At 34.1% G+C, this 13,376-nt stretch overlaps 1 protein-coding gene across 1 annotated transcript in view; it reads left to right on the top strand.

Annotated features, from left to right (window-relative positions):
* PHF14 (PHD finger protein 14) overlaps positions 1-13,376 on the top strand; it is a 125,325-nt gene that overhangs the window by 58,570 nt on the left and 53,379 nt on the right. Inside the window, exons 7-11 of the mRNA XM_006880243.1 lie at positions 7,254-7,400; positions 7,997-8,267; positions 8,582-8,688; positions 9,754-9,849; positions 11,708-11,811. Of these exons, the coding sequence (XP_006880305.1) occupies positions 7,254-7,400; positions 7,997-8,267; positions 8,582-8,688; positions 9,754-9,849; positions 11,708-11,811 (725 nt within the window). The remainder of the gene's footprint in view (positions 1-7,253; positions 7,401-7,996; positions 8,268-8,581; positions 8,689-9,753; positions 9,850-11,707; positions 11,812-13,376) is intronic.

Raw genomic sequence — 13,376 nt, forward strand, 5'->3', positions numbered from 1 at the left:
AGTCCATATTGAAGACTACAGTCCTTGACCTTCTGTAGTGAGCGCTTCAGGTCCTCAGTGTCAGCAAGCAAGGCTGTGCCATCTGTGTAACATAGGTTGTTGATGAGTTTCCTCTAATCCTGATGCCACATTCTTCCTCATAAATTCCAGCCTTCTGAGTGATCTGTTCTGCATATAGATTTTATTGTTATTTTAAAATAAATTATTGCTAAAAAAATTTGTTTCAATTTCTATTATGGAGCTTGTAAGTGTAGAAATATATAATTTCTTTGGAATTTTCTTAGTTACTTAGTGATATCTTCATGGATATAGTGCATATTGAGTGTCTTTAATGAGCACAAATTGTTTTTCTCACTGTTTAGGAGGCTTCCAGTATTTGCCATCAGTTCTTTTTCCTGGACTAAGGGTTGTAAAATTCTTTGTCTGTTATTGACCTTCTTCCCCCATGTGTATCTCTTTGTCAGTTCTACTCTTTATTATTTTATAACCCAGAAGTAGTTGAGTTTAAAGATTAGAGTTAAGGTAGGGTAGGTATGGAAGAGAGAGTGAGATTGGGTCAGGATAGTGCAGGGTTCAGAGTTATTGTATATAGGGTCACTATGAGTCACAGGCAACTCAACAGCACAAAGCAACAACATCTACCCAATTAAATACATGTAAATTGAACTTGAATAAACAAACTAAGCGGTGTTAATTGATAAATATTTTATACTCTCTGCTCTCTATGTTTGTGTCTGTGAGCTAACCTGGGAAAATTTTCTGAGGAGAGTAAATCCGGATGTGGAAATGGAGCCTGAGGCGCCTACCTTGTCTTACTACCTTCCTAGATTAGGATAGTAGAAATCCTTGATGTTGTTGTTGTTGTTGTTATGTGCCATGGAATCGCTTGCGACTCATAGCGACCCTATGTACAACAGCCCTAAACCCTGCTCTGTCCTGTGCCAATTGCACTGCCTCTGACACACCTACCCACATTACCCCAGTCACTGAATCAATCCACCTCATAGAGGGCCTTTCCTTCTTGCGCCATACCTCCACCCTCCCAAGCATGATGTCCCTCTCCAAGGACCTGTCCCTCCTTACAACATGTCCAAAGCATGTCAGACGAAGCCCCAGAATTCTTGATGCTGGAGTAATAAAATGAGACTTCATCTCTACCACATTGCTTTGCTAATTACTTTTTTGTAGTGTGGGGTAAACTGTTTTAGGAATTTACTTATATTCTTAGTTTCTTGTTGTAAACGTTTATAAATTAGAAAATGATAAAAGTTTCTAAACTGTGTTTGAAAATCCACAACTATGTAAGTCAGTGTTAATGAAGGCTGGTATTACCAGTAATCAGTCTGTTAACATGAAGGTGTCAACTCTTTCTACATGGTTATTCTTTTGCAAATTAAAATGCATGTCTCATAGTGACATATTAATTAAAGTAAAAATTTTAAGTTAAAATAAATCTAGTGTTTTGGAACATTTCTAATTTCTAGTTTCAGTCTTATTGGGCAGACTTTTTCCCCCCAGTAACTCACTCACTTACTCATTGCTTTCAATTCAAAGCAGACTTACAGTTGACCCTCCATCAGGTTTTTTGGGCTTTAAATCACATCAGAAGAGCTTACCCATCCTTTACCCATAGAGCTGGTTGAGTCAAACCACTAAGAGAGGTGCGACATTTGAGTTAACACTGAAAGTAGATGTGTGTGCAATTATAGGGTTGCTATGAGTTGTACTTGAATTGATGACGCCACACAACAACAGTGGAAATAATCTAAATAAATGTCAGAAGAGATTCTGACTATTGCACTGGAACACCGTGAAGCCAAAACAGAGAGAAGATCAGGACGTTAAAAAATTAAACAGAAGATTTCAAAGGGCAGCTCATGCAGACACACCAAAATATTATAATGAAATCTGCAGAGCTGGAGTCAGGAAATCAAAAGAGAAGAACTTGCTTAGTGTTTCCCACACTGAAGGAACTGAAGAACAAAATCAAGCCTTCAGTTGAAATACTTAAAAGATGCTATGTGCAAAATAGTGACTGATCCAGGAATCATCAAAAGAAGATGTTATGATACACACCCTTGTTTATTGTTCACAATAGCAAGGAGTTGGAAACAACCTAAGTGCCCATCAACAAGTGAATGGATAGAGAAGTTGTGGTATATTCACACAATGGAATACTATGCTGCATTGAAAAACAAGTAACTCATGCAATATTATTCAAAATGGGTGCCCTGGAGGACATTATGCTGAGTGAAGTATCTCTTGTCACAAAAGGACAAATACTGCATGCTGCCACTGTTATAAAACAAGACTGACATTGTGGTTGGGGGGAGACTGAGAAAGATGGGTTAAATAATGTATACTGTGTTGAATTAGATGAGGGAGAAAACTATTTAAAAGGGATATGTCATTAGGTATTTTTGTCATGACCAGAGTCCAGAGCAAAGGCTGCATAGTGGAGTGGACCTGTGGGGAGGAATTGTAAAACAATGAAAGAATTTTTTTTTTACTTTTCCAAGAGGGGAGCATATTGGGGGAGAGGGGTGAGGGTTGGGAGGGGAGAAAAATGCAACAATGAATGAGTGGAAGAAAAAAAAAAGATGCTATAAATACATGGAGTCACTATACCAAAAGAATTGATTGGGTGACACAGACCATTTCAGAAAATAGCAGATGATCAAGAACCAGTGATAATAAAGGAGAAAGTTCAAAGTTCACTGAAGGAATTGGCAAAAAATAAGGCCCCAGGAATTGATAGAATGCCAATTGACATATTTCAATAAACAGATAACAGCCCTGGATGTGCTCACCATTTTGTGCAAGTAAACTGAAAGACGGTTACCTGGCCAGCTGACTAGAAGAGATCCGTATGTATTTCCATTCCCAAAAAAGGTGATCGAACAGTGGAAATTACCAAATAATATCACTAATGTCACACGCAAGCAAAATCCTACTGAAGATTATTCAAAAACTACTGCAACAGTACATCAGGAAAAAACTGACAGAAATACAAGCTGGGTTTAGAAGAGGCCATGGCACTAGGGGCCCTGATATCGCTGATGTCAGATGGATCTTATCTAAAAGCAGAGAGTACCAGAAGGAAATCTGTCTTTGTTTTACTGACTGTGCAAAGGCATTTTACTATGTGGATCACAACAAATTATGGATAATGTTGAGAAGAATGGTGATCTGAGAACACTTGATAGGAATGCTCATGTAACACCTATACCTCAATCAAGTTCTTGTCTGAACAGAGTAAGAGAAGACCGGCATGGTTCAAAATCAAGAAAGGAGTGTGTCAGGAATGTATCCTTTCACCATACCTTTTCAATCTATATACTGAAGAGGTCATTGAGGAGGGTGGACTTTATGATGAAGGCATCAGGATTGGATGAAGACTAATCAACAACCTATGTTATGCAGATGACACTACCTTGCTTGCCGAAACTTAGAGGAGGTCTTGAAACATTTGCTGCAGGAGATTAAGGACTACAGTCTTCAATACAGATTGCATCTCAACATCAAGAGAACAAAGATCTTCACCATCAGTCCAACAGGTGGCATCATGATGGATGGAGAAAAGATTAAGATTAATAACAATTTCATATTGCTTGGATCCACATCCAGTCAACATCCCTGACACCAGCAGTCAGGAAATCAGAGCACAGTTATTGGGAGACTCTCCTGTCAAGAACCTTCCCAGAGTGCTAAAGAACATTGATGTCAGTCTAGAGATTAAGGTACGGCTGATCCAGGTCTCCCTCTTCTCAGTTGCTTGTTTTGATGTCCAAAAGCTGGACAGTGACTAAGAATAACAGAAGAAGAATCAGTGCCTTTGACTTGTGCTAGCTAAGAGTATTGAACATCCCATGGACTGTCAACAGGCTGCTGGCTTGTATTCAGTAATTGAGATCAAAAGATGATGAGATGAATGGAAGATAGGTAGAAAGAGAGTGCATCCAGATCCATTGACTGTAGGCCACATCCCCAGTGTAGTGTGGTATTACCAGTTGATCTGCTTATCAAAAGGTCAGCTGCTCTGCTGGAGAAAGACCAGCAATCTTTTTGCTGAAATACTGACAGCCTACTTTGGGCATGTTGCTAGGAGAGGTTATTTCTTGGAGAAGGGACATCACACTTTGAAAGGTTTAGGGGACAGAAAAGGGGTGGAAGACCATCAAGAGGAAGACTCTCAACCAGGTAGACTGACACAGTGACTGCAGCAATGGGCTTGAGTGTGTCAGAGACTGTGAGGATAACACAGGAGAGGACAGTGTTCAGATCTGCTGTTTGTAGGGTTGTTGTGGGTTGTACTTATATTGACAATACCTAACAACAATAACAACTGATTGGCTGCTCATATCACATTACAGAATGGAGAGTGATTGTATATTTATTTCCTAAACCACTAAGTATCTTGGCCTAGAGCTAAGCTGACACTTGACATAAACCATCACAGTTTTCTGAAGCAGGTTAAAGGGGTAGTTCAAGTCAACCGATGTCTTTAGGATGCCATCATGACTATCTTTTCCCTTTTGTTTTCTTATTATCACTTTTAACAGAATTACCCATTAAGCACTAACTCCTCATTTTCTTTCTTTATGGGCCTATGTTTGCCGTCCAGAAACTTTATTGGGTCTTGATGCATTTGTCAATTTTAGATATTTTATATAAGTGAAACTTATTCCTTCTGTGGCTGACTCACTTCATTTATAGCATAATGTTTTCAAGATTTATCCTTGTGGTGACATATATCAGAAGAACTAAGTCAAAGTCTGGGTCTAATACTCAGCTTACTTCTGTAAGCATATGTATTGTCTTTTTTTCACTCACTATCAACCTCATGTACTTTAAAACCAATGAGATAATTATCTTGATAATTTTATCATGAATTTTGAGATTCATGAATTTTATGATGAATTTTGAGATTATTTTGAAATATTAAGTATCTCCTTATACTTGCTTAATAACTCTTGAGATTTAAAACATGTCTACTGCATTGAAACAGATGAGGGAAAGAATAATTTAAAAGCGATGTATGATAGGGTATTATGGTTATCATAAGAGTCCACAATTAAGGTTTCATAGTGGAGTGTACTTGGGCAGTGGGAGTGGTGCCGGGGGATTATATATCAAAGAAAGAATTTTCTTTTACTTTTCAAAGAGGGGCAAACTGGGGTGAGGGGGGGAAGGGGGTAGGGCTGGGCAGGGAGAAAAGTGCAACAATGAATGAATGGAAATCAAAAATCTCTGTAAATGTTCATTAAAATTATTAAATTAAAAAAAAAAGAAAGTAGGTGTATATGTTAATGTACTCTCCTACTTATATGCTAAAGTTCTTATAAAAGCCCTTATAACCATGGGAAAAATGTTATCAATACTCATTTTTCTAATTAGGTAACAGACTCTGGAGACCTTATTTGAAGTCTTATAGCTAGTAAGTGGTAGGATTAGAATTTGCATCTAGATTTTATAGTCTTCGGTTTCTGTAATGTTTTTTTTTAAAAAAATTTTTATTCATGCATTGTTGTACATTTTCTTCCCTCTCTCCTTTGTCCCTCCCCCAGTCCATTTTGCATTTCTCCTCTTGTTCCTGTTGGTTGTCATACATATAACACCGAATAATATATTCCTTTTGGACCATTTTCCCCCTCATCTATTCCAATGTAGTGTTCATTATCTATCTACTCTTCCTATTCTCCTTCCAACCCCCATGCCAGTCCTGTTTTGTAACAGTGGTGTTGATACAGTATTTGTCCTTTTGTGACTGAGATATTTCACTCAACATAGTGCCCTCCAGGCTCACCCATGTTATGTAACAAATTTCTGTAATCTTATCCACAGTGCTATACTTTGACATCTCTGAATATTTATTAAGAATTGTCTTTTTTTTACACTATTCTTTATTATCTGGTTGGCCATTTTCTTTGGGTTTCAGAGCCTTATATAAGCAATCCCTTTAACATACTTTAGCCAAGAAAAGTGTGTAGTTTATCTTTAGTTTTCTTCCTTGGACATGCCCAAAAAATGGACTTTTTGCCATTTGGTCAGCAGTTACATTGTTGACTACTTTGTTTATTTATTGTATTTTTAAAATTAGCTTGTCGGTTCAGCGCCTGCAAGCACAATCAATAAGAGTGCATCTAAATTCCAAAATCAATCTCCATAATAGTCTATGTGTTTCCTACTGCCAAAGGGGCCCTTTAGAGTAGTGAGAGAAGATCTTCACCCTGAAACCCACAGCGTCCCTTTTCAGCAGGAAGTAGCTAAGAGAATACGCCATCCCCTTTTCCTTATGACTCAGGGTGAAGTCTCTCTCAGGGAGGAGTGATAGGGAATGGCAAAGGACACACAGACAAAGAAGATTAATCAGAACTGGCTTTGACAAGCACTGTGGCATTTGGACAAGAACAAACTGGGAGGAGGGTAGAGAGAATAGTGCAACAATGAATGAGTGGAAGCCCAAAATCTCTGTAAATGTTTATGAAAATTAATAAAATATAATTATAGAAAAAGAAAATTAGCTTGTTTACAAAGTTCATATACATTTTATTTCATACTATTCTTCTTTTACATTGTGTTTCATAGAATCATTCTCATGCATTATTTTTTTATAAGATTGATCACTGTTGGCCTTGCCTGTCATTACCTTCCTTTTCACCTGGATCCTTCCGATTTCCTTCCCACTGTCCCCTCCACTCACCAAACTCTGCAACCCTGTGGAGTACTTTTTAATTTTATTTACTGTTGAATCCATTGCATTTCAAAGAAACCCTACCTATGTTCAAGGTCGTGCTCTTTTGAAAGCAGGTTGCCAGTACCTACGATTGGGTTTGAATTACCATCCTTTTGGATAGTAGTCAGGTTTTTAGTTATTGCATTATTCAAGGACTTCAACATCTTTACAAAGTATTTGTTTTTTTTATAAAGTTAGATAATAGTTATGTACCCCACAATATGCTTCATACTTTTAAAAATATTTTTAAATCCTTTAAAAGAGAAGGCCTTTAGAAAAGAATTGTTACATTGAGGTAGGTAATTTGAAGTTAGTTGATAATAAGAGTGTGACGTTTCTAAAGGAAAATTATTTTTCATGTTGCATGAATGTTATATTAAAAATATTTATGTACAAAAAAAACCAACAATGTAAAAAATCTCAAAAGGAAATACTACTCTTTTATTTTAGGTTTCATTTGATCCTTAGGAGTAAAAATGTTTATGTTCTCCCCCTCCCCTTTTTTCTTTTGGTCCAGGATATAGCAGATCCATTTTTTGCTTATTGTAAACAGCATGCAGATAGGTTAGACAGAAAATGGAAGAGAAAAAATTACTTGGCTCTACAATCCTATTGTAAAATGTCGTTACAAGAAAGAGAGAAACAGCTATCACCAGAAGCACAGGTATGATTATGTCCAAATTCTTCTGTTTTTCCTTTCAGAGTTTTATATTCAGAACCCGTTTGTGGTTTTCAATGACACATAAAGCGTAATTACGCAGTTCAGTTAGCTACCCGAAAATAAACTGTCTTTAGCTGATGAGTAGAGTTTATAGCTGATACAGTTTTCTTCATCTAATCAGCAGAACAGACATTTATAAATAATGTTTCCAAATACAATAAAAAATTACTTACAGAATTACTTTGTCATTACTTTATGCACAATACGTAATTTTTTAGTCTGTTTCAGTGTTCATTTATGAAAGAATTTGATCAGTTTACCTATTTAAATTATTTTGAGTATATTTATGGAGACTCTTGGAGTTCCTGTGAAACTTTAGGATAATCACATTGTTTTCACAAGATTTTGATCCTAGACTAGGACAGCTGTTATTTAATTTACCATAAGGAATTACACACTGTACTGTCAGTGTTGAAATATATATAATATGTCTTTGTTATAGGAAATTTTAATCTCTACAGTCTTGAGGTTGGAAATAAAAATCATAAGGCATTCATTCTATTTAATGTCTTTTAAGTTTGTATACATTTCTTTTATAGGCGAGGATCAATGCCCGGCTTCAACAATATCGAGCCAAAGCTGAGCTAGCTCGGTCTACAAGGCCACAAGCCTGGGTTCCCAGGGAAAAACTGCCCCGACCACTCACTAGTAGTGCTTCAGCAATTCGTAAACTGATGCGGAAAGCAGAACTAATGGGGATCAGTACAGATATCTTCCCAGTGGACAATTCAGATACTAGTTCTAGTGTGGATGGAAGGAGAAAGCATAAACAACCTGCTCTCACTGCTGATTTTGTCAATTATTATTTTGGTTAGTATATACACTCATACATGTAACTTTGAATAGATCACTTTTCTGATCAATGTATGTGATATGCTGCTAAGTTTTAGAAATATTTTAGCCAAGTTATATTTATCAAATAAAAGCATGTCCATTTTCCTAATAAGTTGTGAGTTGTTGTAAATGCTAGGCTTGTAATGCCTTTTTTAATAGTCTTAGGCATGTTTGAAACAGTGTAAGTTTACACATGGGCTTATCTCAATGGCTTCATCCTTTGTGTGTTTTGTATATTAGCTTTTACTTTTTTTCCCACTAAAGTAAAATTGGATATTTAATTTAAATAGAGAGAAATATGCGCATGATTCAAATTCAGGAAAATATGGCTGAACAGAAGAATATAAAGGATAAATTAGAGAATGAACAAGAAAAGCTTCATGTGGAGTATAATAAGGTGAGTTGATTATAAAGCAAATTACATCATGTAACAGTTACTGTTGGTGATTTTTTTTATAATTTTATGTCATTTCTGTGTATTAGTTTTTAATTTCTAGGGCTTTTGTGCCTTTCCCTACAATCCTTCCCTTATTATCTTCAGTATTGCCCCTAACATTTATTGAACATTTTTTGTGTGCCAGGTACAATGCTGAGCAATAATGTGTATTAACTCAGTTAATTTCCTCTTTAGCCTTTATGACATACGTTATGATTATTACTTTTGTTTTTAGAGAAGGAACTGAGATAATAAAGAGTTTAAAGAATTTGTCCAGATTCATATAGATAATTAAATCATAGAACTTGGGATTTTAAACCAAGCAGTCTTTATTTCTAACCAATATACAGTACTCTAGAATTCTACCTTTTAAGTTTGTAGAGAAATTTAGAAATTGATCTTTAAATAATCATTTTAATGCATCTTGAATTGCAGTTTGGGCTACTGATTTCTAATAATGGAAGGTTGAAGTGAAAAAAATAATGTAAAAGCAAGCTACATCTAAAATATAAGATATTAAGAGACACTCATATTCACTCTCTGTTAGAAACATTTTTATGATACAAAAATTAATAGGAAATAAGTTTCTATAATCAGCCACATTGTAGTGAAGAGTGTTCTGGAATTAGACTCAGTTCTAATTCTAGTTCTGTAATGTTGACCAATTCACAAAAAAAATTCTATCTTTAGTTATCTCATTGGAAAAATTATGGAAATAAATCTTCATTAGATCAAAAACTTAATTAACAGATGCATGTAATATTACATGGTGAATGATAAAGGACTATAAAATATGTAATTTTAATTAATATATATACTAGCATAAAACAGGTAGAACCTTACATTTTGTTGGTTCTGCTAAATAATTGTATAGCCTTATTCTCAGTGCTGTCAACTTGAATGTATTTATAGAGAATACACAATATAAATGTTGGTATTTTTAACATTAATTGATATGTAATTTAAATTTTAATGTACTTTACTATTCATTTCAATGAAATTTACTAATAGAAACTTACTTTGTAGCTGTGTGAATCTTTAGAAGAACTACAGAACCTAAATGGAAAACTTCGAAGTGAAGGGCAAGGAATATGGGCCTTACTAGGCAGAATCACAGGGCAGGTTAGTTTCTTTTCAATATCTGTCTCGTTTTCTTCTTGCTTCCTATATAATTTTCAAAGACCAGATTCCTGATAGAACTGTCACTTTTACTAATTGAAGAATTATGTTTGATCAGGGCCAAGTAATCCTCTGGGGATAATGATTTCTTCCTGAATTACATCGAGAGCATTGTAAGCTGCCTACTGAGAATCTGTAGCTTAATTCAGTTATTTTAACAGCTATCTTGTTTGCAAATTTTTATTTTCATTTGGTCTAACTGGTTGACCTGTCATTTGTGATGAAGGTAACATATAAAGCATAACTTATTCCTACTACCTTCTTCTTCAATCCAGTAATTTTAGAGTCTCTGCCATATTTTTTTCCTGATGTCCTATTCTTGTGCTATACATACTTCTTTTTAATTTAGATGTAAAATTTAAAAAGATAACAGTTACGTTTTCAAGTTATGCTATCAAAGAGACAATTTTTGAAACTTTATAGTTTTTCACCTCCAGCAGTAGTTATTTATTGTAGTCATGAATTAAAAAAAAATACTATCATTGAACATTTTTTATAACATTAAAAGTTTTGGTGTTGAAAACAGTAATCTTTGCCAAGTGATTACTTTGTGGAATGATCTTTTCAGCATACTGAACATGTAATTGATAAATTGAGAATTTATTCATGTAACTTTAGCTCCACTTTTAAAGAATACCAAAGATCCATTGTTTTATGGTCCTTTGACTACAAATTGTTTGTGAGGGAAGCTTTTTATACTACAGACATTTTCATTGTACTTGTTTCAGAATTTCAGAGTTAAATACATATAATGTGTGATTGTGTGTGTGTGTGTGTGTCTATAATTTTAGGAAGTAATGCATACTGTTTATATTGTGCCTTTACAAGCCTTAAAAATGCAGCTTTTGTGTACAAGGGTGTATGTAGCTTGAAGTCATAATGAATTTTAAAAGGCATGAATGTGTAATTGCCTATGGAAGAATTGGCTTTTTCTCCTGTTGACATATTGTTGATGAACTTTTTAGAAGAATGTGATATCTCATATTTTATATTTAAAATAGTTGATGCTGAATTCAAGCTCATTACTTGTTTGTTTGCCAAGCTTGCATCATTTTTTTTTTGTTTTGGTTTGCAAATTGATCTCATAATAATGTCCTATTTCGTATAAAACATTATCTACTATACAAAAGCATTGTCATTTATTAAATTACTTTCAGTAGAGGTTCACAAATTTCCTGTGCAAATGTAAAATACACAGCAGAAATAGAATTCATTTGTACTGCTTGCATGACACTTTTTTCCAGTTGGTTGAACAGATGCTGGCCTACAGGGCTACAGAGAAATGACTTTGATAGATGGTTGCTGTCTAAGAAGCTAGAATACTACAGATTAGTGGAAACCCAAAGAGAATCTGTACGCTTTGTGGAGACTTTGGTCCAATAAGATAATTTTTCTAATTAACCTATGGAGCACCAACGTATCTGGGTTGTTGAGGAAAATAAACGGCCTCGATATTCTTTTTGTCAAATCTACTGTATTTTTTTTCTTTCTTTATTTCCACTTCTGAAACGTTTGTTCCTGTCTTTTACATTTTAAAGCTAAAGTAGAAATTTAATTTTAGTAATACCTTATCATTCCACTGAAATTGTTGTAAGTATGTAATTATAGGTTGCTAATGGAAGTACCTGTAAAAGATAAAAACTCATTGTAATATATTTTTGCCAGTGTAATAGCTGGTAAGCCGTGTTTTTCCTTCAGAGTATAAAGCATAATGAGTTGGCCCAAGTGGCAGTTGAAAATTTTGCTTTACACTTCCATTTCTTCCTTAAAACAAAATAAACTACATTTGTTAAATCAATAGAAGTTGAACATACCGGCAATTCTACGAGCACCGAAAGAGAGAAAGCCAAGTAAAAAAGAAGGAGGCACACAAAAAGCATCTACTCTTCCAGCAGTACTTTATAGGCAAGTAATAAATAATGATACAACAAATAATGGTGAACAAACTGTGTCTTTTTAGCTAATTTAGCTTGTTACTAATAAGATACTTTAAATACTTAAGAATGAATTCTATTCATATAAGAATTTAAAGTAAATAAATTTGATGTTCATAATACTAATACCTTTGTAAAAGGTATTTTTGTGGTGAACGATAGATCTTTTTTATCTTATTTCAATGATAAATGACTTGTATTTTTTTTTCTCCTTGCCCACCGCACCCTCCCAATTAATTTTGTATTCTTTAAATGATAAAATGTATCTATATAACCTCTGTGGAAATGAAGAGTCCTTTATGTTAAAAACAATATAATAGGCAAAAAGACATTTATATTTTATTTTATTTGATTCACTAAAAATTTTTGGGTTTTGGTAGTAATGGATATTGTGTATACAGTCTGAATCTATTATTGCCTTTATACAGTAGTAAAAGTTTAAATCTATCTTTACATTAATAAGATGATAAGAGAAAGTTTAAGTCTGTCTTTATATTTTTTCCCTCTATATACTCAGTTGTACTGTTTCCAGAAATACTTTTGGTCTTAACTTTTTGGCCTAACATTTTTACGGTGTGAAACATCATAATGATTTTATATAGTAAAGACTTCTTTCAATATCCAACTAGGTTAGAGTTACACATTTTCCCTTCATCTAATTTAGTATATTGATTAAATAAGAGAAGTTTAGAAAATTGGCTTGTATTAGTGTGTGTGTAAATATAAATACACAGATACAGAGACATACACATATGTATGGCTACATAAATTCTTTCATGTAGTCCCCAACTTCTTTTTCTCTTAGAAACAGCAGCAACAGCAAGAGTACCCATTTTTGGAGTTACCATCCGTAGGTAGTAGCAATAATTCTCCTGAAATGTGGCAGATATTGTTTTAATGTACTCTGTGGTAACTAGCACATCTTCATTCTAGATTTTACAACTTTTGGGCACATCACTATGCTATTGACTTTATGACTGTAGTTTACTTTTGTTTCAGAATCTATTTTAAATGATTTGTCTCTTAAACTATGAGCAACAATAAGACTAGGCTTATGGACTGTTATTTTCTTGTGTTCACTGTTTTTAGAAGTTCTGTTTTAAGTATCAATATTGTCTATACTTGGCTAGCTCTTTTAGTTTTTTTAACAACTTTTTTATCATTCTGTCCCTTCTCATTAAAGTACACAGATTTTTAGATCATTTAGATTTTTGTGTTCTTAAGATTAAGTTGCATTTGTGCAAGAACAGTTAGAGTTCTTAAAAACAGATGATATCAAAATTGCTCTAAACTCTGATATTTGCAGTAATTATAACTTGATTATGTTAGATAATCTCAAAGGTGTTTACAAATAGCAAATGGGTAATGAGATATTTTTAAAAAGACATGTTAGAAAAGAAAAATTTTCAGAATTCTTCAAAGAAAATGTTTCAGAAGAATAAGTGTTAAGTTTTTAAACATAAGATTGAATGATTGATGAAATTGTAGAAGTAAAAATATGCTCTGCACTGTATTTCATTGTTGTTGTTATGTGCC

This window comes from Elephantulus edwardii, unplaced genomic scaffold, assembly GCF_000299155.1.
Source record: "Elephantulus edwardii isolate Elephantulus edwardi_28Jun2011 unplaced genomic scaffold, EleEdw1.0 scaffold00007, whole genome shotgun sequence".
Taxonomy (NCBI): domain Eukaryota; kingdom Metazoa; phylum Chordata; class Mammalia; order Macroscelidea; family Macroscelididae; genus Elephantulus; species Elephantulus edwardii.